Raw genomic sequence first — 26,371 nt, 5'->3', positions numbered from 1 at the left:
ATGAGGCACGAGGTCCTCCGTAACCTCACTCCTGTCAGAGTTAGCAAAGCGCAGACGCTCCAAGACTTAAAAAGAAATAAAGCGTCGAGGCAATAAGATACCTTTTCCAGAAATGATGGTTTTAGGTTTCCAATATTTAAAGAGAAGACCTCTCCGAGGCATTTTGAAACTCGAAGGGGTCTCAGTGGCAGCTGCAGAGACCGAGCACGAGACGCGGTTCTTGCTGGACACGGGCTTTGTTTACAGATGGGAACATCCCTCTGTGCAGCTGCAGCTGCCCCTGAGCGACACGGTCTGAGCCCGGCCGCTCAGACATCTGGACGGTCGGCCCCATGTCCCCGGGTTTCAAATCTGCGCATACAACCAACCACGGGTGGGAAACAGTATTTTTTAAAAAAATCCTCACCCAAGGATACGCTTTTATTGATTTTAGAGAGAGAGGAAGGGAGAGGGGGAGAGAGAGAAACCTCGGCTCGCTGCTCCGACGCATCACTGGTTAATTCTTGAACGTGCCCTGACCCGGGATCGAACCCCCAGCCCTGGCGTATCGGGACGATGCTCTAAGCAACTGGGCGGGTACCCGGCCAGGTTTGAAAGAGAATTTTTGATTCGAGTGCGGGAATCGTGGATGTGGAGGGCTGGCTGTATGGGCCGTTTTAGGCCATTTTATATAAAGGACTTGAGCATGTGTGGATATTGGTATTGGAGGGCCTGAACCACACCCCTGTGGATACTGAGGACGACTGAAGTTCTGGGGGAGTAGAAAGTTATCCATGGACTTTTGACCTCCGGGGGTCGGAGCCCCAACCCCTGTGTTGTACGAGATACATGACTCAGCTCAACTTAGAGCCCAAACTCGAGAAACCCCTGACCTTGTTTGCTGACGCTGCTCAGCTGGAATAAATCGAAGCCACACAACAGCTCGGCGCCTTCGCGTTCTCCCCGGCAAACAGTCCTCGCTGACGGGGCAAACCTCCGCGCTCAGTCGGAGTGTTTCCCAAAAGGCACCTCACAGCGGTTTCAGAACCAAGCTGGCCAGAAAAACCTTTAAGTAATTTCATTTCTAAATTTTCCTAGATGGTATTTCTAAAGGAAATTTTTTTTTCTTTTTATGAATCTGGATTGAAGGAACGCCCGTATTTCATTTATTGTCTGGATTACAGGTTCTTAATAAACAAACCAGAGCTCATTATAAAATCAATATCAACTTAACCACCATGCCCCCAGGGGAATCTCGTAAAGGTCACTCCGAGAAATTCAAACAGTTTTCCTGCTGGAAGGGCATGATTTTAATTACAGATACTATTAATTAGCGCTGTCACCGGGATGATTTTTCCCCCCCGTTAATTATCAGAAACTCAGTTCTAAGTACGCATTTTCAACCTGCATTTTGGTCAAAATTAGCTACTTCTGCATGCAAGTCCGAGCTTTCCACTCTATCAATATTTTATATTTGAATTTCAAAGTGTATCAAAGGATGCCACGCTCTCTAAAATCGGCCGTCTCCCTGCCACAGGAGAGAGCGGGTGTGATAATTTATTTATGTCCTGCTCAGACGTGGCCCAGAGGGCCGGCGCCCTCCACGGATGGCCTCACTCAGTAGAATTTCTGGGTAAATTCTTAGTAGTTTAAGTGACATTTTTTTTCCAGGCTCCTTCAAACGTGATTTTTTCTTTTGCTTTCAAGCAAAGCTATGCGCAGTGACTGAAATGCCATCTCCCACACATTTGAAGTTGCCATTTCTTTGTAAGAAAGAGACCACGGTGACCAGGCCCCTGACCCCCTCCGGAAAAAGAGAGGTTTTTGCCCGTTCAAAGACAGTACCAAGAATCTTGAAATGAGGAAAGAAAGCTAAGTCCTGGTCTCTTTTGAGCATAGAGGTTTTATGAGCTCATCCTGCTCCCTGTGGGGATGGGGCCGGGGCGGCTCGGAGGAGTCACGGAGGCGCCTTGAAGGACAGTTGTTGGGAGCACTTTCTAGAAAAAACTTGAAAGGCCCCCACCGCATGGAACTCTGATGATAGAATAATAATAACTAACTTGTGTAGGGTTATAAAATATGATGCATTATTTACAAGACCTATTACACATCATAATCACGTGATTAGAGAAAACACAGGCTAGTCCAGGGGGAGAAAACCTTTGACAAGTGTATCCTGATTAGACTTTTAAAACAATGATTAAGTAAATTATTTTACTTTCCCAAGTGAGGAATATACTGGAGTGAAATGATATTTTATGTGGAAAGAAATCAGATGCCCTAACTTGTCTACATTCTGGGCTGGTGCCGCTGCTCATGCTAAAGGCTTAGTTCCTCACAGGACATGATTAGGTGTGGGCGTGGCCGTGATTAGACGTGGACATGATTGAACGTGGCCGTGACTAAACGTGGCAGTGACTAAACGTGGGCATGGACGACTAAACGTGGGCGTGGATGTGGTACAGCTTCCAGAATGGCCGTGAATTTGTTTATGTCCAGTCGGTGTGACCCCGCCTTCCTCACATCCTCGCTGGCGCCCGTCATGTTTCCGCATCCGCAGCACACAGCTGCACGCCTGTTCCCATGGAGACGGCTTTGGTTTGCTTTCCATTTCCAGCATTAGATTCCACTTTATCCAAATAAGAGCAGAGGGTGCCAACGGACCAGGTCAAGGATCTTCTCATACGAGACACCCAGGACGTCGGTGATTTAAAGGACAACCTCCGACGTCCACACAACTGATCCATCTCCCAGCTCTGGCGTTTTCATGGGTGGTTGCCAAGTGAAGCAACAGAGAACCTGCAATCCACGTACTGTGCTTCTTCCACGTTCCTAATGAGCAAACCTCGCTCACGGCTAACGGGAGACTGTCCAAGAGCAGCCGAGGACTGACACAGAGCAGGGCAACTGAGGTTGGGGGTGTTCACAAGAGTGCTAAGGAGAACTCCTAAACTGTCCTCAGAGGGGAGCGGGGACCAGGAAGAACGGACACTGCTGGGGCCGGGGAGGGGCCGACACCAGGTCCCTAACTTGTCTGTTCAGCTAAGAACCCGGAGCCACAGGTAACAGAAAAGTCTTTTTACCTGGTAGGCAGCGGTGGCATCTGGGCCGGGGTCCCCCCCGAGGCCGGAGAGCTTCTCCTTGAGCCGGTGGTGAGAGTTGTGCCACAGGCAGTAGATGACGCCGGAAGCCAGGAGGACACCCAGGATGACAGCCACTGACAGCAGGGTGAGCACCGCGAACTTGGTGGAGTCCTCTTGCTCTGCCGGGTGGGGCAGGAGCCTGAGTTTGCTTTTCTGTGGAGCAGGAGAGAGGGGCCGGTTAGAACCCAAGGAACCAGGAGCCTCTACACAGCACCCTTTTCAAACAAAGCTTAAAATGTAAACAGGAGACAACACCGTGTTGGCATTAAAACACCAGGAGGGCCCTGGCCGGAGTGGCTCAGTGGTTAGGGCACTGGCCCAGCACCTGACGGGAGGGTGGCGGGCTTGATTCCCTCTCTCTGTCTCTCCCTCCCTCCCACTCTCTCTAAAAATCAGTGGAAAAAATATCCCTGGGTCAGGATTAACAACAACAGATGCCAGGAGGGCCGGGGAGCCGCACAGGACGCAGTGTTCCGGGGAGGGGAGGTAAGGCGTCCCTTTCCCCCTTAATTGTGGGCATTTTTCAAACTTAAGGAAACCCGACATTTGGCGCCTTCAGTAAAAGCAGGCGTCGGTCCCCCTTCAACAGGCGGGAGGGCGGCGCGGCTGCCCCCGGGCGCGCGGCACTTTCCGGGGTGCGGGCTCCCCCGCAGCGCAGCAGGGAGCGGGCTGGTCGCGAGTTTCACGGGGATTTTCCGGGGTCGCCGCCTGGGGGCCGCCCTCCCGGGACTGGCCGGCCGGACTGGGCACCGAGCACCTCGGCACTTTCCCTGGAAGGGACCGCAGGACCTTGGGGACCCAGTGGCCCAGGAGCTCACTTCTGGGGGCGGGAAAAGTAAGGAGCCAAGGCCCTCAAACTCTCCCTGTTTTCTGGGGGTGGGTGGGGGGTCCTTTCGGCGCATTTCTCTGGTCTCCACGTGCAAAACCCGGCCTGGCGCGCGCCCTCGTTGGCGGCGCCCGGAGGCGCATTAGCGACCGTGAAAAGCGCTCGCGCCCCGCGGGCACCGGCACCGGGATGCCCGGCCCGCCCCGCCCCGTGGCCACACGACGACCGCCAGCCGCCACGCAATTCCGCGAGGTAACAACGGCCCCCACGCCCGGCGCCCGGTCTCTCCACGGTCTGCTCCGCGCTCGGCCTCCTGCCCGAGGTCTCCGCGCTCAGGGCCTCGCGTGGGGCCGCCCGTCCGTCTCGGAACCACAAAGCGCCGCAGCAATTACCGCCGGTCCCGACTGGAAAAGCTGGTCATTAATTAGCCTCCTTTTGCCTTCGCCGCCGCGGATTAGCCGGTGCCCGGACTGAGTTAATGAAAACGCGGGTTAAATGAGAAAAGACGCTGGATTTTCTTGCCTGGATGCGCCGCCGGAGGACGGCGAGGTTCCTGCGGGCGGGGGGAGGTGGGGGGTGGGGGCCGGGGGAAGTGGGGGATGGGGGGCCGGGGGGGGGCCCGGGGCGGGCGGCCCGGGGGGCGGGGGCGCGCAGCGCGCTGAGCCGCGGGGCCTGGGTGGCGGTGCCCTCGGCGTGGAGGGAGCACCGGAGACCCCTCCCCATCCCCGCCCCTCCCTCCAGGCCACACAGCAGCTTCCAGAAATAAGTCACTGGGGGACCCACCCCAAAGGCGGCCGGCGGCCCCCGCCCTCGCGCCTCCGCTCCCTCGGTGCCCAGTCCCCACTCTGCGCCGGGCGCAGCCCAAACCCACAGACGCCGAGAGGCCTCCGCGCCCGCTCCTCCGCCGCGCGTGGCGCTGGGGGTCGCGCCCCCCGGGTGGCGGCGGGTTGGAGGGAAGCGCCCCCATTCCCTCCCGGCTGGCCGGCGCGAGGGACCGCAGCGCGAGGCGGGGAGCCCGGGCCCAGGGCGCTCCCGGTGGGCACCTTCGAGGCCTCCGCCGAGGGTCGCATTTCGCGGATGGGGCCATCCCTGCACCCCCGGAGGGAGGCCCGAGTGACACCGGGGTGGGGGGCGGTCTCCAGGATCACGGCCTGCGCCCCCACACCGTCCGAACCCCCGGCGGGACCGCGGAGCCTCGGCAGACGGAGCCAAACGACAACAAAGGAGGCAGCGCGGCGGATGGAGGGGGCAAGGGGCACCCGCTGTTCCCTCACGGTCCCGCCCGCGGGGCCGCACTTCGCCCCATCCCGCCACTGCGCGGGCAACCGGAGGCCCCGCGCTGCCACCTAGGGTCTCGCCCCGGCGACCGGAGGCCCCCGCGCGCCCTGGCCGGCTGCGCCTGGGAACGCGACTCCCAACCTTCCTGCCCAGCGACCGGAGGCTCACAGGCGCTCGGCGACCATCCCGGCTCCGCGGGGACATGCAGTGCCCGGTGTGTGTCGGACGCATCACTGCGCACCCGAGGGACGGTCGCACGTGAGAGCGGCGAAGGCCGGGAGCCGGGCCCCACGCGGTCCGGTGGTCGCTCGGCTCTCGGTGGGCGGCCCTGAGCGCGGGAGCCGCACGGAGGAGACGCCCCGGGCCGGGCGCGCACCGAGGCCGAAGCTCCTTCCCGGAGGCAGGGCGGCTGCAGTGACGCGGCGAGGGCCGGATGGTCTCGTCGTGGGAAACCGACAGTCACCGTGACCCGCAGTGCACTCGGCCGCGCGGGGAGCTTAATGGAGCCTCCTTGGCTGCCCCTCACCGCAGCGCTTGGAATTTACTCAAAGGTCAAAGAAAAATGTCAAGAAGAGTGGCTGCCCAAAGAGCTCCGGGCCCCCCGCCGGGCCTCCTCCCTCCGCCCAGCTGCCCAGTCCCGGCTGGGTCCAAGTTGCTCCCTGAGGAGAAGGGAGGGGAGGGAAGCGGAGGAGACCCCACCCCAATGAGTCCCATTTTCTATGGTCCCCCCCCGCCCCCCCCGCCCTCCCCCCCCCCCCCCCCCGCCTTGGCCTGAGCTGTCCTGGCAGAGAAGGGATGGCCATGGTCCCCAGGCCGGGTGGGACCATTTACCTCCTGCAGCCCCACCCGCAAAGAGCCCCTCCTTCAGCCAGGGGAGGGGTCCCCGAGACCTCAGACACTGGGTCTCTGGTGGGGTGAGGTGGTCTGGGCACCAGGACATTTGGTGACGGTGGGCAGCCCTGGGGTGAGGGACAGGAGGAGTCTGCTGGGTTCCACCAGTATGACCTAGGCCCGGGCTGGGAACCCTCTGTCCCAATGGGTGGTCCAGGGGCAACTCAGGGGGAACCCCAAAAGTCTCCCCTGGGGTTCCCCCTAATAGTTCCAATGTCCTACCTAGGGCTGCATGGAAGGTCAGGAGGGAGGAAGCACTGTTGTCTGTAAGTCAGATCTGAATCCCGGAAGGAACAAAAATTTACAGAAATTCTTTTTTCTTAAAAAGGAAAAAATAGAGCATGAACTCCCCTTCTTGGCATAATGATTGGGTTTAAATAACTTTATCGTTATTTTATTTATTTTCGTGGAGTTAAAAAAACCTACAAAACTTCAAATTCCTACTAACTAGAAGCTTGAGGAGAAAGAAATGTCTGCTAACAGCCCAAAAGTGAGTTTGGTCCACACTCCTGCCCATGTGTGATATGGGTGGGCCCTGGGCCCAAGACCCCTCCCCTCACGGGTCCCTGCTCCCCAAGGCTGCAGGACTTAAACCACAGGTGCTCTCCTGAACCTCCTCCTGTCGCTGAGCCTTGCAGAGGGCCCACGACTAATTAGAGGCATCTTGCCAGTCTCAACTTGAAATTGAAAGAAAATAATGTTTAAATATTTATGACTCTGACATTTACAGTCAGGCGTCTTTTACAAGTGGAACACCTCCTGTACAGCGGCAGTGTGCTCCCTGGAAGTCTGGGGGGGGGGGGGAGCAGTCCCCTGGGAAAAGCAGGGCCGGCAGGGAGCAGGGGGTGTCTGTGGACCTCAGGGTGGAGGGACACACAGACAAGCACTTAATGCCGTTTTTCAGATGCAGGAAAAGTATGACGTCTGAGACAATCAGGAATAATTGAGTCAACTTTAGATCAGGTTCGATGTATCTCGAGAGTAAACTGAAGTACAATTTGCTTGCCTCTTCCACTCGTCCATCTCCACCTGCAGCTCCTCGAATTTAGAGTATAAAATATTGCAAAAGCTGTGATTGAAATAAATGTGACCAGAGAGATGATTCCTGTAGTTGCTCTTAGAGATTAGAATCTACAGATAATGTCCTGACCTATTTAAACTATTTTGATCTGTGCTTATAAGTGAAAGGTACATGAGCTCCCCTTACATTATCTTCTGAGCCATTTATGGAAAAATATCTTCAAAAAACAGTGTCAGCTGTCCATGTGAAAAGTTTAAAAGAAAAGAAGAGAGACAGGAAAAGAACATTCTATACCCAAACCGGATTGTGAGAACTGAGGCAGTCACACAAAAAAGTAGAAACTTTATGGTAACAAATATTTGTTAACAGGTAGCAAAATGTAGCATTTTCCCTTCCCAATGCTGCGCATGTAGCCAGTTAACAAGAGCTACTCAGTATCTAAGCAACTGAGTTCAATTCTGAAACATACTTGTATCAAAAAAACTTAGGGACACAGGCATTCAATTTCATGAATATTAAACTTCTATCATGGACTGTTTTGTTTGTATCATTTCTAAAGAATCTGATTTGCAAACAGTCTTATTCTGTGTTCCTCGGCACTTTTACAGCTACTATAATGTGAAGCCCATTTCCCCAGTAACATTTAGAAATTAGTTTTAGAAACTGCTAATGAGTTGCTATAACAAGTCTGTTTTTTGGTTTCCCAGATGAATCGTCTTAGAAATATTTGGAAATTTCATGCTAAATTTACTAAAATATATCTACTAAAATATACTATCACTTTAAAGCTGGTCAAAAAAAAATTTTTAAAACAGTTATCAGTCTATGGGGATGACCAACTTAAAAAATATGGGAGGAGGGTTTGTCTTAAAATATTTTAAAAGTATTTTTTAATGCTGTTAACTGAACTATTTTTAATTTGGAATTCGCTACAGAATTCTAATAAATGAGAGAAGTCAGGCGGAAATAATCGTGTATTAATTCTCTGCATTACAAAATCTTTTCAGAAGCTATTATCAGAGCAAGAGGCACTGCGGTCTGAATTCGGGGTGGGAGAAGCCCTTTGTGCGACTGAAAGCTATTGTTGGTCTGCAGATGAAATTGTACTTGCTAATCTGCCATTCAAGTAGTCAAAAAAAAAAAAAAAAAAAAAAAAAAAAAAAAAAAAGCCTATCTGGGCAAAAGAAAAGAATCTCCAAGGAATAATTATTCTTAAATATAAACTGTAATGAAAATAGTTAGGATACAGTTTTAACATAGGCTATTTGTTGAGGTGTTTTTTTTTTTCAGGTATAGGCATAAAAGTAAACATACAAAAGATAATAAATGGTCTATTTGCCATCTTTAAGCATTCCTAGAACATCACTTTTGGGGAAATAATCTGTTTTAAAATATCAGGGGAGATGTAAGGTATTTACGTGTAAAAGGGGGAAAAAAACCTTCGTGTGAACTGATTCTCAGTAGAGCTTAATAAACAGCAAATTGTCTCGGGGAGAACGGAGCGCGGCCAGCTAAGAAGAGCCCCAAAAGCACGGGCCCCAGAGCAGGCCCAGCCCCAGCCCCAGCCCCAGCCGCCCTTCCGATCCCTGGCGGCGTTTCCATGGCGCTCAGACCCCAACTGCGCGGGTGCCCGCGGCGCGCCCGCCCCTGGCCGCGTTTTTGGCACCTCACTGGTCCCCAAGGCCTGCCGCGCACACACGCGCCTCCCACATCCCCCGGCCGCGTGGACCGAGGCCGCCCGCAGCCCCCCGAGCCCCCAGGGTCGGGGTTTCCGACGCCCGGCCTCGCGGAGGCGAGCGCGGGCCCTAAGGACTCGCTGCCTAGGTCGCGGGTCGCGAGCCGCCTGGGCGCCCCCGGGAGCGCGGCCGGGGAGCCTCGCGCCTTCTGGGCTCTATTCCCGGCCGCTCCCCGCCCCCGGGCCGCTGCTCCCCGACCTCCCAGGCCCGCCCCCGGACTTCTTTGAGATCCCACAGAGGTCCGAGGATCAGACCGCGGCGCGCGCACAAAGGGTTGAAGGTGCCGGGGAGCCGCGGGCATCCACAGCGCGGAGGCTCCGGCCCCTTCCCCGCCCGGACAAAGCCGCGGCCGGGCCTCCCCAGCCGCCAGAGCGCGACTGCCTGGGGCGCGCACCGATATCCCCAAGACGCCGCGTCCACCAGGGTCCCCGGAGCCGCACGGGCTCGGCGCTGCCCACCTCTGCCGCTCTAGCCCAGCAAGGCCACCCCCTTTCGAGAGCCAAGTGGGGGGCACTCAGCTGGGCGGGGGCGTTTCCTCCTGTGTGGCTAGAACTCCCCTCTGCACACAAACCTTTACCTCCTAGCACTGTGGCTCGCGTCTAAATCCAGGGGAGGCTGGCTTGGGGAGGCCGCTTAGACACGCCAGCCCCGACCCCGGGCGGGAGGAGGTCCCGGGGCGAGGAGGGACCGCTGTCGGCGGATTTAGCCACTGGAGCCCGAGCAGGCTGCGGGCGAGGCCGGGGCAGCGGCGCCCAGAGGGAGCAGGGTGGGCTCCTCGTGGCCCTCTGGGTGCGCGTGTGGGGGTGGGGGGCCCTGGCGGCGGCGACGGAGACCCCCCCCCGGGAGGTCCAGCGTGGAGCGCCGCGGGCTCTGCGCACCGAGGACACAAAAGGGCGGGAGACGCTCCGGCTCTAAGAGCCGATTCCGCCGAGGATCCGGCCGGAACTCGAGGTCGCCCGACAGCCGAGCGAGGCTCCTTCAAGCCCCGAGCCGCGGGTTGGAGCCGCGCAGGTAGTTCCCGCGGGAGGAGGAGACCAAGGCCCCCTAAGCAGCTCAGAGACAGAAGTTTCTTTCCGCCAGCGCGCGGCCCCTCGCCTGGGGGAGGGGAGAGAAAGCGCAGGTTCCTTTCGGGGCGTGGAGGGGGCCTCTCCGAGGCGTTTCTCCGGCAGGCGGGGGGCTCAGAGGACCCCGCAATCTCACTCGCTGCCCCACCTGCCCCTCCAACGCTCTTCCCTGCGTCTATCCAGGGTCCTCTGACTGGGACACCCCCAAGGCACAGAGGCGCGCTCCCGGCCCGAGTTAAGAGGGCAAGGAGCACCCCAAAATGGTCTGGGAGGGAAAGGCCTACACTTTGGCGCCTCTCCATCCTGACTGCTCACCCCTGTCCTTTCCCCCCCTTATTCCTCCCAGCTGCACCCCCCCCCGCCCCCCCGGGCCTGGAGTGCCCTGAGTGGCACAAGAGAAGTCCGAGAGGCAACGTCCTCAGCCCAACCTGGGATGTCTCCTGGGGGTGTTGTGGGTTCGGACAGCTGCCCCCTTCTTAATCTTTGCGCCCAGTAAGAGCTGCCACCAACTGGATCACCGTGGGCGCCCACCTAGACCCACTAGTGGAATGACCTCCGGGCAGACCTTCCCTGCCCTGCCAGCCAGAGCCATTGGCAGGTGACCTGGGGCGAGTCCGAGTTGGCCCCTGGACTGGGCACTCCGACGTTCGGTTGCCCACCCGAGCCCCCCGCCCCCATGCGCACCCCCTACCTTCCCAGGCTCCCCTTCTGCGCCCTGCCATCAACGCGCCTGGCGATGCCCTCGGAAGGTCCCTCCTGCTCCCTCCCTCTCCCGCCCCCACCCCAGCCCCTCTCCCCTCTCTACAGCCCACTGGTGCCCCGCACCCCGACTGGGCGCCCCTGGTTACCTGCAGCCTCGCCGGTGCCGGGCGCCCAAGCCGGAGGAGGGTGGGGTGGGCTCCGGGCCGAGCGGCCTCGGGGCGCGGTGGGCGAGGGAGGCGGCAGCGCCGTCACCACGGCCATCTCTCTCCCGGAGCCGGAGGCAGAGCGGAGCGGGGCCATTCTGCCTCTGACCACAAACTTCTCGGGCGGCCGGCAGAGACAAAGGTGCGGAGCGCTGAGCTCCGGCGGCGGCGGCGGCGCCCGCTCCGAGCCCGCGGGCGCGCGGGCAGCTCAGCGCGTTCCGCCCAGGCCGGGCCCCGGGGCGAGGCGCACGGGGCTGGGGCGCGGTGAGGACCGACGCAGGGCTGGGCACGGGACCGTCCCCACAGGGCCGCCGGCCGCGCGCGCAGCTCCATCCTGCGCGGCCGCCGCGCCCCGCCTTATATCCGGCCCCGCGCGCACCCGGCCGGCGGCGGCGCGGCTCGCGGCCCAGCCACCGGTTGCTATAGCGATCCCCCCCCACGTGTTGCTGACAGCAATTGGCTAAGGGGCCGTGGCTCTCGGTACACCCTCTCCCGCCCGAGACTATGAATGGACACGGGCTGTGTCAGTCATTTGCGCAGCGCGGCGGCCGGGCGGTCGCCTTTTCTCCCCGGCCTTTCTCCCTTCCACGGTTCGAGCCGCACTTCGTACTGGGCAAGTTCAGGGGAGCGCGGCGAGGAGAGGGGACCGGCGAGAAGCGCCCCCCGCGCGGCGCTGCGTGGCCTCGCACGAGGGAGGGGCGGGGGCCTCGCAGCTCTTTACGGGCGAGCCCGCCGCGTCGCGCTTTCGAGTCAGCGTTTCCACTTGCGCGTCGCGGCCTTTTCCCCCTTCCCAAACTGAAGCAGCCAATTACCCAGGGCAAGCCGGCGAGTAGACGCCCCCGCTCCCCCTCCGCCCGAACCCCGGCCGAGCTTTCAAGTCTCACTTGCGCGCACAAAGCGCCCGCCAGACGCGGGAACTTGAGAACTTCGCCACCATTAGGTCCAGGCGACCCGCGGGCCGCAGCCCCAAACGCGGGACGGAGGAGTCGAGCTGTGTCCGCGCCTCCACCGGTCCAAGGCCGGGTCTGGACCGCTGCCCGCGGACGGAGGAGCAGCGCGGGGCACAGGGCCAGGCCCTCGGTCGCTCGCACCTCCCCGAGCTCCCCGAGCCCCGCGAGGGCCTGGCCGCGGGTCAGGCCGCGCAGAGTCTGCGGAGCGACCGGGCCCTGGGCTTGGTTCCCGCAGCCTCTCCGCCCCGCGGTCGCCCCCCGCCCGTTCCCCCCACTCTCCCTCCCCAAGCCCAAGGCCCCCGTGGCAGCCACAGGTTTGGGCACCCCTGGTGCGCGGCGCCCCCGCCGAGCAGTGGAGAGTGGAGAGCCGAAACGCAACATCTGTGTGCACAATGCGCCCTCCGAGACCCACAGCTGCAGGAACAAGGGGAAGGAAGAAAGGAGCGGGGGATCTTGTCACATGCAGATGACAGTCTCCGAGGGCTCTTTAGTTTCTCCTGGCGCCCTCCTCCCAGTCCCCTTCCCACCGCCTCCCCATTGTTCCTGCGGCCGGGACAGCTGGAGTCGGTGGCCCCTCCTAACCTGACGCCCCTCAGGCCCCACACCCGGCGGCCCTGAGCGCGCTCGGCCCCTCCAGGGCAAACCCCGCACCCCCACCCGCACCCCGCCCCGCACCCCGGCAGCGGGACCGGGCGGGGCCTGTGGCTCTCCTCCCTCCGCCCTTCCCCGGCCGCTGCCCTAGGCCTGCGCCCAACCAGGGCCTCGCCGACGCGCTTCCCTCCTGGAAACCGAGGCTCCGAAACCCGGGTCCAGGCTCACGGGGCAGGTCGCCCACAGACGCGTCTCGAGGGCCCGCAAATGCTCGTCGGTGTACCTAGGCCGGGTCCCGCTTGTCGCTGGTACCGGCGGGGCCAGCGCCTCCGAGCGCCAGCTCCCGGGGGCCTCACGGGCCGAGCTCGCGGGGGCAGGAGGCCCGCCGGTCGCTTTCCTCGGCTTTGAGGAGCGCGAGGGGAAACCGAGTCCGGGGCGGCCACAGCGGGGAACGCGGCTCCCCTCGAGTCACCCACCCGCAGCCCCTCTGCCCCGGCAGGCGGGGAGAAAGGAAGCCCCCGAGGCTCCCCGCGCCGGCGCCAGGTCGGGCCCGTGGACCTGCCGGGCAGGGCGCGCGGCTGCCCCTCCCCCTGCCAGCCCACCCAGGGCCCGCCCCACGCTGGGCCCCGGGCCACCCTCTGAGCGCCCTCCTCGCGCAAAGGCCCGAGCGGCAGTGGTTCGGGTCATTCCCTGCCACCCTCCTCGGGCCCTGGAGTACCCTGGGTGGGGAAAGGGGGGTCGTGGCGCGGAGGCTGGGGGTGCACAGGGGGAGGACGAGGCCTGGGAGCCCCGCGGCCGAAAGGGGTGGACGGCAGGGAGGCGGCAGCGAGGGGAGGGAGGGAGGCGGGGAGGAGGGGACCCGCGCCCTCAGCCTCGCTGGTAACCGGCCTCTCCATAGCAACGGCCTCGCGCGCGTGTTCCCGAGCCTGTGAGAGTGCAGTGCGCACGCGTGCGGCGGGCGCCCCGCCGCCTCCCCAGCCCCGGGGGGGGTCACAGAACTCTGGGGCGAAGAATTGGGAAGTCCCCTCCAGGACCCGAGGGCTGGCCTCAGAGGCTGGGGACATCGTGGGGCTCCGGGCGGCGCAGATACAAGGCGGGGGCGCGGGTGGGGGACCCGCCCGGGCCCCACGCTCCGCCGTCGGAGCACCAGGCGCCTGGCCCTGGACGCGCTGCACTGGTCACAGGGCCCTGGGACTTGGGGAGCCGCGCGGGCGGTGTGTCTTCACCACGGCCCAGCGCTGGGCACGGCTGGGGGAGCCCGGCCCCGCGGCCGCCTCGCCTCCATCCCAGCTGCGTCCGAGCGCGGGTTCCAGGCGCACCTGGAGCAGAGGCGCGCGTGGGGCGGCGGCGGGGGCAGCGGCCGGGCTCCTGCGCCGCGTGGCTCACGAAGGGAACCCGGAGCGCCCAGCAGTGGCGACGCCCGGGAGCCTGCAAGCGGCCAGGCGGGTCCGAGACTCGACCTCTGAGGCTAGACCTCTGAGGCTCGATGTCTCTCGCCTCCACCGCCGGGAGCCCCTGCCAGGTGCGCGCCCTGCTCGGCTGGGCAGGGACAGGCCCCCGGGGTGCCCTGGCCGCCTGTGGCCGGCCAGCCCCTGAGTCACCAAGGTGGCCACCCTGGCTCTAGGGCAGCGAGCACCCTGGCTTTGTAGTCCTGGGGTCCCGGGCCCCAGAGAAAGTGGGAGCACAGAACAGGGGTGCAGCCCAGGGCCGGAGAGACGGTTCCTCTTCCCTCAGGAATGTGACATAAGTAAATAAATAAAAAGACGTTTATTTAGCTGGTTTTTCAGTTGACCAGAGGCTTTCTCATGTCCAACACCAAAGCCCCCCCCATTTCATCTGCCCCCCATGACTACCTGCCTTCCTAACGTTCCCGGCCGGAGGGCCGGAGGCCACACTGTCTGCCTTTGATGTGGTCACTTTTCTAACAGCCCCATGGGCGTTACCCTCTTAGGCACAAGTGGGAAAGTCTCTCGCATCAGGGTGCCCGGTGCACCCCACATGCTATTCTCTGCGCCCCGCCTGGGCCTGTTCCCGGCCCCCCCACACCCCAGGTTTGCCTGCCCTCAGCCTGACTGTTTCGCCCCAACTCACAGCGGAAACAAGGGCTGCCCAGGGGCCACTGGAACCGCGCGTTTGTAGGTGCCGGTCCTTCTACTGTTTGAGGCGCTGAGACATCCACCCACCAGATTTTCATTCTATTTTCCTTTGTTTATTTTAAAAAATACGTTCTTACTGATTTTAGAGAGAGGCAGGGAGAGGGAGAGAGGAGCAGGGATGGGTTGCCTCCTGCACGACGCTCGGTGCACAGGCCCGGCTCCACGGAAAGAGCCACGCCGGCCGCCCAGTCTCCTTATTTAAAACCTTCTTACTTCCGGGGCAGGAAGCTGTTCTCTACTTTTTCGTTCTCGGAAAGGCCTCAGAAAAGCGTCCTGACGATACTGTAAAACGAGATTCGGGGGATATCTGAGGGATGAATGACGCCAGGAATCTTTGTCACGAGAGCTTAGAATTCACTTAATAACAAACTTCAGTTTACGATTTCGATGACACTTTCAGAGAAAACTTGTGAACCGATGGCCCAAACGGCTCTTGAGAGGCCTGTGGGTGGAGCCCCGGGTGCGAAACGAGACCGTTCCTGCAGGGCTTAGGGCTGTGCGCGAACCAGTGAGGACTGTGGCGTGTGTGCAGCCTCCCCGAGACCCAGGACGCAGCGGAGCAACATGAACGCTCAGGACGGTGGTGGGTCCTGCGAATACGTCTTTAAAAGTGCAGGTCACACTCGTTTCATTAAAAGCTAATGTTCTGTGTTACGAACCTCATTTTCAATGTAGGGAAACCAGGCTGTTACAGATCACACATGCTAGTGACGAGAGTACATTTCCAAGGTACTAAGTCATCAAAGAAGATGTATTTTTATTTTTTATTAATCCTTACCCCAGGATATTTTTCCCATTTTTTATGTTTAGAGAGAGGGGAAGGAGGGAGGGAGGGGGAGAGAGGGAGACACATCGATGGGCTGCCTCCCGCATGCACCCCGACCGGGGCTGGGGCTGAACCTGCAACCCAGGTGCGTGCCCTCGACCGGGAACCAAACCTGTGACCCTTACGTGCTCGGCAGATCGATAAAAACTGTTTATGGGACACTTGCTTGATTTCAGAAAACCTGAACCAGTTTTGTTTTAAAAATAAAACAATTTTATAATAATGGCATGTAAATTGTATTGAAAATATGTTTGATTAAAAAATACTTTTGATCAGTAAGCCCACTTAAGTGATTTTAAATTATAAAAATGAAATTGGATCCTTTGAACACTGGTACGTGTATGTGGAATCTTCATCCACCTGTAATGTTAAAGAAAATGGCATTTTATATGAATGGTGAATTTTGAAAAGCAAGCTGTTTTCATTGGCCAGCCTCCTGCTGCAACACAGTGATTGGCACCAAGGTAATTTGAAAAAAAAGACACGTGCACAGGCCCGTAGAGATGCCTCTAGATTGAAATCCATCAATTGCCAATAAACAGCTACTTTTTCCAGGACACTGTTTGGAAGAGCACTGGACCCCAGCCACCATGGTCATCATCATGGGACCTGCATTTTAGTCAGTTCCTCAGCACCCGCTCAGTTTAGCCCACGGGAGAGGCCACATTCCCGACGGGGGACATTCGACAGGACAAGGTTCTGCTGCAGCTCCTCTGGCACCAGCTTTAAGATGTGGCTGGAAAATCGTTGCCTCACTTTAAAATGGAGAGGAACTGAGAAATGGCGAAATTATTGGTTAAAATGTTTTAACTTTATTTCAAGAAAAATGTGAGCTATTTACTTGAAACAGGAAAAAAAAAAGTCAGCTTTTTGTTTTGGGAAAAAGAAAAAAAAAAGAGCGACCTGACTGAGGCTTTACCTTTGGTTCTCGTGCGGGCTCACACTCAGATTGTCTAGGGATTCTGAAATAAAAAATAGGGTTCTCCGATGAAACAGGGTCGATACCCCTTCCAACGGCTTAATATGACCCCCAAAACCATTTTATTAACCACAAAAGGTGCATTTCAGCCCGGCCCACGTGGCTCAGTGGGTAGAGCGTCGGCCTGAGCACCGAAGGGTCTCGGATCCAGTTCCTGCTTGAGGGCCGGCACCTGGGCTGCAGGTCTGATCCCCAGCCCTGGTCCCGGCTCGGGCAGGAGGCGACCCGCCCACGTCTCTCATCCATGTTTCTCCCCCCACTTCCACTCTCTGAAAACCAATGGGAAAAATATCCTCGGGTGGGGATTGAAAAAAAAAGTTTCAGCAAGAGCTGATGCTTGAAGGACGGGGGAGAGGCAGGTGGGGGATGCCGACTTCCTTCCTCACGCTTTGAAATGACAGATCCTGAAAGGACAAGGCCTCCGGCCTCACTCACTGTTATTAGCTGCCTGTCCCGAGAGCCCGCTGCTCCCGGGACCCCGGCTCCCCACGGAGGGACCTGCTTTGCCTCCCGCAGGTCCCAGGGTCCGACGGTGCCTTGCGCTCAGTCTCCCTCTTTGTAAAGGTAGGACCTTTATATTATTTACTAACTGAGGCCGTACGGACGCACATGTAAACGCTGATGTTCAGCAGTGTCTCTGCTGCAGGTTCACCGTGAGATTTTATTCACAAAATGGAGCCAAGCTCCTCAGTGTGATGTCTGTGGAAGGCTCGTCCCCACGTGTATGGGGATCTAACTTTTGGAAATGGGTACACGACACCGTTACCGTCAGAGGAAAGGGAACAAAATCCTGCTGCGAAAGCCGTCAGGTTCGCTCTGTTTTTTGGTTAAAAGCTCTTTCCCGTATTTTGTCAGTTACACACGACAGGTCCATTATAATTGTTTGGAAACAGTTTCTTCCCCCTTTAAATGGCTTTGGAATTAAAAGTAGAACAACAATGAAAGTAAACGTTTACTGCACAATTATATAATCCAGCATTGCAGGCTTCACACGTACTTTTAAGAAAAGCGCCGGTGTGTTTTAATGCAGCAAAACAGGCTCCCATTAAACGGCGGAGCGGCCGGGGCCCGACGAAGCAGCTGAGTAGGAGTTGCTGTGATTTTATGTTGCAAATACGTGTCCGCGTGCTTAGAGGTAATGGGGACGGAAATTCTGGAGGCAGCCAGGTGTTTCTCATTCTGACCCAACATGGGGCCCAGAGGTCCGGGGTCAGGTATTGCCCTGAAAAGTCCTTCCCGGAACTTCCGAATTCCCTACAAACCCATCTATAGCTGCCACATAGCAATCGAATAAAAACAGGTGTCCTGGCCGGTGCTCTCAGTGATTAGAGCATCAGCACTGAAGGGTTGAGGGTTCAATTCACAGTCAAGGGCACGTGCCTCAGTTGCAGACTCAATCCCTGGCCCCAGTCGGGTCACGTGCGGGAGGCAACGAGTCGATGTGTCTCTCACATTGGTGTTTCTTTCTGTCTGGCTGTCTCTCTTGGCTTGAGCAGGTGGTGTGTGGCAGAGTGAAGGGAGGCCCCTCCCAGGATGGGTTACAGGTCTTTCTTGTTCCGAGGGACACAGCACCCAGAGGCAGCTGCTCTTGGAGAGACCCCCGTGCTGAGCAAAGATGCCTCAGGGCAGTGGCCCCGCGTTGAGGTGACAGCCGGATTGCAGCCTGTGGGGATGTGCCTGTTATTTTCAGCTGCTAAGTTTTGGCATAATTCTTAGGCAGCAAAGGGTCACTGTAAAGCTGGGAATGACCTTGAAGCAGAATCATGCTGTGGGGAGAGGACCAGCTAGGAATGTCCCAAATGGACCTTCCTCAACAGGCCGTGTGCTCATCCCAGCTAAACAAGGCCACCTGTGCGAGTCCTGGGCCACCTGTGAGTCCCGGGCCACTTATGCAGGAGGTTCCCGGGGGAGTGACCAGCTGTCTGCCCCAGCCCAGCAGCCTTGTCTGCTGAGCCATCAGCACCGTGGGAAGGCCAGTCACTGCCCGTGGTCCCTCCAACATCAGGTGCCCGGGAGCTGCTGGCAGGCTGCCTCTCTGCAAATCCACTACATGCTCTCTCAGCACATGCCCTTGTGGCCGAGCGCAGGGGCCGGTCTGTAGGCATCATCCCCGGCAAGCATCTTCTGACAGTCTCACCTGGTGCTGAGTGATGGGCCATGTTATGCTCCAGCTGGTTTCCACGGCTGTCCTGTGTGTGGTTAAGGCGGCACCTGTGGTCAGTTTCTTTGCATTTCTAAGGCTCCCCGTAGAGAAACGGCTCCTGCTCTGCTCACATTGCAGGGCTCAGAGGCGCAGTGAATCCATGAAGAGACTCAAACGCTGGCTCTGTCACTTACTGATCCTGTGACCCGAGGAGGTGGCTTGATGGTCCTGCGCCTCAGCTTCTTTGTCTGGAAACGGGACAGCATGGTCCTGTCTCATGGGGCTCACTGAAGGGACCCCAGGCCAGCAAGGCACAGCGTGGCACAGCGTGGGACAAAGTGGTGTCCACAGCGGGCTTCCCAGGTTGTTCTCCACCTTCAGCTCCACAAAGCAAATGGAAACTCTGTTTCCAGACAAACACCGAAGCTACACTTTAAGATGATACAATTTGGTAATAAATATGCAAAGGGGAAAAACCGTCCCCAATAAAGGGCGCCTGGCCGACGTGCTGTCTCAGGCACCAGGTCGGAGCTGCGCGGACGGTCGGACTGTGGTTTCACTTCAGGTCCCTGCTCATCGCCTGGGGCCACGGGGAAGGACAGAGGGAAGGGGGGCTCGGACAGTCCAGCTCCCTGGTGCCTCTCGGGAAGGCACAGGAACAGGCATTTGGGGTCTGGCACGGGGCAGCATTTTGCACTTGTTGTGGTTACTGTATCCATTCTGTCATTCTCGTTGCCTTGGAAGCAAAACTGTTTCCTTTAGAACTGAAATATGCTAAACACTCAATGCAATCTTCCCGCATCCCAAGTGTGTGCCTAAGAACAGCCCTTTCCCAACTGGATGCCCGTTGAGGGCCACGCTGGGAACCCCAGCTCTGTGCCCTGTGCCAGTCCAGTGCATGGCCAAGTGAGGTGCCCCCTCAACCCCCAGATCCCACAGAGAGGGAACAAGGGTCATCTCCGCTTCCCAGCAAGGAGACCGAAGCGCAGAGTTGCTGTGTAACTCAGTGAAGGTCCTGTGGTCAGTGTCAGGGTGGGATTCGAACGGGGGGGTCTGACACCAGCGCGTTCCCCACAAGCTTGCAGAACAAGCCTCCCCGAGCCTGCGTCTGACGGGAACGTGGAGCAGTTCCGTCCTGACTCAGGTGCTTACTCGGATCCTGGGGACGCAGCCCCTCACTCTGGGCTGCCCGGCTTCTGCTGTCTTGCGCTGCTGGTGCTGCGAACTCCCTGGACACACGTGGCGGCAGCGACCAGGGACGGTCCGAGGTGAAGAGCTGAGGAGGCAGCGGGAGTCCCACAGGCCAGGCGCAGCCAGGTTAGGGCGAGAGCGGAGGCAGCTCCTTGCTCGGCTTGGAAAACAGTCACAGCAAGAGACTTAATACCGTTAATTCGGCTTCTCAAAAATAAATCCCGATTTCAGCAAATGTCACCGGAAAGGTGGTGCAGCCCCCGTCCTGAGAGGTGACATTTACTCCGCGGGAGCCAAGGGAAATGGCCAGTCCCAGCGACCGAGGGGCAGGTTTGCCTTTGGTACTTTTCCGCCCAGAGCCTGTGCCCTCTGTGTAGGCGAGGCTGCCCTGGACAGCACTCGCCCCCAAGACGGTGTCCGTGTTGCTCTGCTCCTCCGGCAGGGGCCCCTTCTTCTCTGCTCCTGCTGGACCCGGGGCTGCGTGGACTCGGGGCTCCTGGCTCCTCTCACGGTTCGCCAGGAGCGTCACCGAGGCCCCAGGTGCTCAGCGGTCTGGGCCCCACGCAGGGCTTCTTGGCCAAGACGTGCTCCTATTCCATGAGCTGTGGGCTCCAGGCTGCCTGGTGACTCAGGTTGGGACAGAGTGGTCCCTCCTCTGACCCTCGGGCGGGGCTGTGACCCCTGGAGTCGGCCGGACCCCTATGGAGTGAGGGACCATTTGTCAGGTAGAGTTGCCGGCAGGGGTGACAAGCTCGGGGACATGAGGACAACAAGGCGTAAAATAAATTTTTAAAAATGCACGAATACAGAAATCGTGGTCTGCAGCTGCTGCCGAGGGCAGGGTCCAACTATTCTCTTCCTCAGGAAACTGGTCTGAGCCCTGAAGAAAGTCAGCGCTGTCTGCGCTCCGAGCACAGGCCCTGGAGAGGTGCTCAGTGTCCCCCGTCAGCAGGAAACGCAGGTCAGACCAGTGCAGGTGCCACACACGCCTGTCAGGGTGGCCGCCATCGAAGACCGGAGATGACAGGCGTCGGCGAGGGGGTGGAAAGGGGACCCGGGCCCGGCTCGTCTGCCACTGCCCCGCCCTCCTGTCCCCGAGTCCCTGGGGTCACATCCTGAGCCCCTGCTTGTCCCTGTGCCCAGCAGGCGTCCATCCCCTTTGGCACCAGGCCACCCTGCCCTGCTGCAGCCCTGCTCAGCCAGCGACGTCCCCCTCTCCACTGGCACCGGTCACCCCACACAGCCCTGGGGGCCCTCACTCTACACCTGAGGCCCACACAGGCTCCTGGGTGGCACCTGGGACCCAGCAGGCCCCCAGCGAGTGCCCTGCAGGGAAGCCAGCCCCTCGAGGGGACACATGCTGCCCAGAGCTGCAAGGAGGCCCAGGCGAAGGCAGAGCCCACTCGGGAAAGGGCAGTGGAGCCGTTTCTGCCACAGCGTTCCCTGTGAGGCCTGAGGTCGGCCGAGGGCACTGACGGCACTGGTCGTGTGTGGCTACGAGGCCGTAAGACCCAGAGGTCTGCGGGAAGGAAGCTCGAAAGTCTTTGTTGGACAGGGCGGGCGGGGCAGCTTCCCGAAGTTGTGCGTTTGCCTGGGGACGATTCTCCTGGACACGGCGAGGTCAGGGGAGCCCGGGGAGGGGACCATCTCACGGCCACACGAGTCCTCGGTTCAGTAGACACACGGCTTTTAAGTTCACGCCTGATTCCAATTGGATTTTAGAAACAGTCTCAACACACTTGCACCAACCCGGGGATTACACTCTTATCTTACGCCCAGAAAAGGGGCTCGAGTTTTAAACTGGGCCTCAAAATGCACCTGTCTGTGTCTCTGGCTGGCGGCCAGCTATCAGGAGGTAAAGTCTTAACTGGAGAAAGGATTTGTATAAACTGTGCTCACCAGCCTCTTGTGGGAGGTTAATGAAACCGGAACAAAGAGGAGAGAATCCCAGCCGGGCCTGAGGCTCGGAGCCCCAGGAGGGACGTCCGTGAGCCCCCGAGCCCGGGGGTGGGGGCGACACCTCAGTCACGGCCCTGCTCTTGGAAGTTTCCTTGGCGACAAGAAAGTTGGGTCTGGTGGGAGGTGCACTCGCCTGGAGCCCGTTTCCCAGGGTGGAGGGCGGAGGGTGGGGGTGCTGGCAGCCCAGGGTCTGGGGGCGGGACCCCTGCCAGGACCCTGACCCGTGAGCGTCCCCTCCCAGTCCCCTCTGGGCTGGTCCAGAGTCCCCACGTCTCCCAGACTCCCACCGACCGCCAGCCCCTCCTCCTGGCAGGTGACCCCGAGTCCCGTGTCTTCCTCCCCCATGGCACCCCGCCTTTAGTCAAGGAGCCCCCTTTCTGCCCCGACCACCTGGCTGAGCCCCTGTCCACCCACAGTCCCCTCTGAGACCTGCCCTCTGACCACGGTCCTCTTCCCGCCTCTGCCCTGCTCGGAGCCGCTCCTTCCTCACACGCAGGCGGAGGGGAAACGAAACGGAACAAGCGCCAGACCTCCACGCACCCAAACCTGCCCCGTGCAGGGAGCCGGGGGGCCAGAGGGGCCCTGAGGGGCTCTCGGGTGCCCTGAGCACGGGGACCCTCCTGCCGCAGCCGTGAGCCTGACCCGGGACCCTGCCCAGCACAGCCCCCCCGGAGGCTCGGCCTCCTCGCCGGCTCCCGCGAGGGCAGCAGCCAGAGGTCTGGCTCCTCACGTCCCTCACCCCCGCCCCGTCCGCGGTCCCTCGGTTTCCGAGAGAATTACGCGACCTCCCCCCGCACCTGCGGACGACCCGTCTCCCGGATCGACGCCAACTCCGGCTTGAGCTTTGCTGCCTGGTGCCTGAGGGGCCGGCGCCGTGGGTCCCTGACCAGGGGACAGAGCCGGCCCAGTGGCTCGCCCCGCCTGCGCCCCGTGTCCCTCCTCCAGCCTGTGCCGGTCACGTGCTCCATGTCACTACACTGTTCGAGGTGAGCCGTTCCCTTCGCGGCCAACTCCACCCCCCCGGGGGGCCCCCTCGCCCCCGGCCTTCCCCATTTCAAGTCAGCCTCCAGATGTCCCCCCAAGATGCGAGTCTGTTCATACCATTTTTAATTTATTTTTTAACCCTCACCCAAGGATATTTTTTCCATTGATTTTTAGGGAGCGGAGGGAGGGAGGGAGAGAAGCGTGGATGAGAGAGACACGCCGACTGCCTCACGCACCCCCGACCGGGGCCAGGGATGGAACCTGCAACCCACATGCATGCCCTTGACCAGAACTGACCCCAAGACCCTTTGGTGTGCAGGCCGATGCTCGAACCACTGACCCACACCAGCCGGGCTGTTGAAATTACTTTTGCGAGCTAAAACCTCAGTGCCACGTCCCTGCTCTCGACGTGACCCGGACGCCGGGCCCGGGAGTGGACCTTGAGGCCGGTCTAGTCCCGTCTCTGGCCGTCGTGTCTGAGCTGGCTCCACCTCAAAGCTTACACCCTTTTGGAGTAAAACTCTCGTAGTTACCGGTTCCCGTAACACGCTAGGCTGACTTGTGACGTCACCACTCACGTCACTGACCGTTGCCGGCATCCTGCCCAGAAAGCTCGGCCAGCCCCGTGCACCTGCCGAGTCCGTGTCCGTGTTCAGGAGCCGGCGCACGCACCTCAGAGCCCGCCCTGCGCACCCAGGTCACAGCCCCTCCCCGTTCCCAGCCGAGTGCAAAGCTCTAGTGTCACGGGCTCACACAGGGTCACACGGGGTCACACGGAATCACACGGGCTCACACGGGGTCACATGGAATCACACGGGCTCACACGGGGTCACACGGAATCACACGGGGTCACACAGGCTCACACGGGGTCACACGGAATCACACGGGGTCACACGGGCTCACACAGGGTCATACGGGCTCGCATGGGGTCACACGGGCTCACATGGAATCACACGGGCTCACACGGGGTCACACGGGCTCACATGGGGTCACACGGAATCACACGGGGTCACACAGCTCACGGGCTCACACGGGCTCACACAGGGTCACACGGGTTCACACGGGATATGGCTGCTTCCTGCAGTGACTGTGTGGCTACGACAATGGCACTGGACGTAAACGACAACGACGTTATTGGCAGAATGAGTTAATTAGCGCCATCTCCTCGGGGACGGGCACTGCCATCGTCTTTGCGTCCTGGGCACCGGGCACAGCGCGGACGCTCATGCGTCTCCGTCCCAGGAGCACGAGGCTCAGCCAGTGACGACCGGCTGGGCGCAGGCTGCGTGGCCGCCCGTGGCAGGCTCGCCTGGGCAGTGACTTCAGCTCCTCGGGTTCCAGACAAGGAAGGAGGGAGGCAGACGGCGCTTCGACGCCTCCTGGTCCCAGCCATGAGCAAACATCTCCACATCATCCTGGCCACTAAGCAACGACTCAGCCGAGGCTCCCCGAGTAAGTGGCTGTCTCGTCTCACCTCGGCGCCCCGCGGACACCTGGAACCCAGCCACGCTCTCCCGGCTCAGCGGTGCCAACAGGGAGCTGTCAGGGTGACTGGGACCACAGGGGCCGCTGAGATACCCACTCACCCCCACGGCGTCGACGAAGAAAGTGGGCGCAGAGGCCAGCTGCCAGGGGCAGACCCGGCCGCCCAGCACTCGGGCCTGCTCTGCCCTCCTGCGCTGATGTGGGCGTGGGGGCCGCGGGGCGCTCTTGGGAGACACACATCTGACACTTTTTTGTTAACCCTCACTCGAGATATATTGTCCATTGGTTTTTTTAGAGAGTGGAAGGAAGGGAGGGAGAAACATCGATGTGAGAGAGATCCCACACGCCCCCTTCTGGGGTCGGGGATCGAACTTGCAACCCAGGTACATGCCCTTGACTGGGAATCGAACACGTGACTCTCCGGTGCCTGGGCCGATGCTCTAACCACTGAACCACTGGCGGGGCCCACCTGAGGTTGTTGAAGAGCAGCCCTGTCGCCACTGTGGAGGAAGAGGCGTCTCCCTACGTTAGCTGCAGTTTGGAAACCGGCTGTGCAGCCGGGACCGTGTGCGACGCACGCAGCATCTCAAGCGTGTCCGTGCTGGTGGACGGTGGACGGAGCCCACAGCCGGCCCTCGGTGCGGCTGGCCGTGCGCACGGGGCTGACCTTGGCCGGCACATCAGTCAAGGTGTCTGAGCCGCGAGCTGCTGGGTAAATGCCACCCGGCTGTGGGTGGGCGGCAGCTCTGCCTGCTGTCCCTCTGTCCAGGCTCCAGGCTCAGAGTGATTTGATCTCTTGGGCGATCAGCATCTTACCTGGGCTCTGTCGGCTGGGGACAGTCACCCAGGGAACGCAGAGTGTGTGTGAGTTGGTTTTGAAAACAAGGTTGAGTCTGCCCCTCAGAAGTGATTAGGTGTCCAGAACACAGTGAGCTCTTTACAGGAGCAGCTGGGCCAAAACAAACGGGTTATTTCTAAACAGGCGACGGGATCAAGGGGGACAGCACACTCGAAATCACAGGTGTGACCAGCTCCTGACAGACTCGACTCCACGGGGCACACGGAGCACCGCCTGCCAACCTTATGTCCCGTACGTGGAAGGTGTGCAGCCGGTGCCGGCGACGGATGACTTCTCGGTTCATCTGTTTGTCCCGGAAGCGAATGCTGAGCGAGTCCCAAACGAGTGGATCACAATGACCACACTGCCCATCCATGGCCGAGAGAGAGGACTGAATGTGGAGCTGGGATGAGAGCTGAGTGCCCATCCTCAGCAGAGACAGCCGGGACCCTCGCCTTGGGAGCGGTGTTCTGGGGAAACAGCGATGCCCTGGGGTTGCTGGGTCGGGCCTGGTACCTGCTGTCCCTGTAGAATGGGCGACGGCCCCCTTGCTCTGTCAGCAGTTTCTCAGGTTGGGTGGTAAACCACATGATCCTTCTAAGTGTGAAGTGACCACATGATCCTTCTAAGTGTGAAGTGACCACGTGATCCTTCTAAGTGTGAAGTGACCACGTGATCCTTCTAAGTGTGAAGTGACCACGTGATCCTTCTAAGTGTGAAGTGACCACATGATCCTTCTAAGTGTGAAGTGACCACATGATCCTTCTAAGTGTGAAGTGACCACATGATCCTTCTAAGTGTGAAGTGACCACATGATCCTTCTAAGTGTGAAGTGACCACGTGATCCTTCTAAGTGTGAAGTGACCACGTGATGCCACTAAGCGGGAGGCCTCCCCTGGTCAGACCCGGCCTCCCCTTTGCTAGAGGAAGGGGGCCCTCGGCTGGGAGGCCCACGTCCTCCAGGCTCACCCTGGGCAGGATTTGGGCTTCAACTCTGGCCTTGCTGTTTTAGATGGTTTTATGTGAATTGTGCCCCCCAAATCCGCATGGTGAAGCCCTAACTGCCAATGTAACTGTATTTGGAGATAATTAAGGTTTGGTGTCCTAAGGGTTGGGACCTAACCTGGTAGGACAGGTGACCTCGCAAGAAGAGGGAAGGACACAGGGAGGAGACGGACACCCGTAGGACAAGGAGCGAGGCCTCGGGAGGTTCCCCCCGCTCCCCTGTGGTCTCGGACTTTCAGCCCCCAGAGTCCTGAGACGGTAAGCGTGTGTGGCCCCCGTTACAGGCAGCCAAGCTGGTGGAGACAGACACAGCCACCCCCCTCCGGGGAGGGAGAGTGCGGACCGTTCAGGCCCTGTGGGGCCTCACGTTTCCACTCCCAGGGCACAGTTTTTCCTGCGTCGTGTGCAGTCCCCCCTCTGA

General features: G+C 59.5%; 1 protein-coding gene across 1 annotated transcript in view; it reads right to left on the bottom strand.

Annotated features, from left to right (window-relative positions):
* Positions 1-26,371, bottom strand: part of PTPRN2 (protein tyrosine phosphatase receptor type N2) — a 248,121-nt gene that overhangs the window by 64,754 nt on the left and 156,996 nt on the right. The window contains exon 12 of the mRNA XM_087821303.1: positions 3,063-3,275. Within this exon, the coding sequence (XP_087677429.1) occupies positions 3,063-3,275 (213 nt within the window). The remainder of the gene's footprint in view (positions 1-3,062; positions 3,276-26,371) is intronic.

This window comes from Miniopterus natalensis, chromosome 10 (assembly GCF_054644295.1).
Source record: "Miniopterus natalensis isolate mMinNat1 chromosome 10, mMinNat1.hap1, whole genome shotgun sequence".
Classification (NCBI taxonomy): domain Eukaryota; kingdom Metazoa; phylum Chordata; class Mammalia; order Chiroptera; family Miniopteridae; genus Miniopterus; species Miniopterus natalensis.
This window is presented reverse-complemented; position numbering and strand designations above follow the sequence as displayed.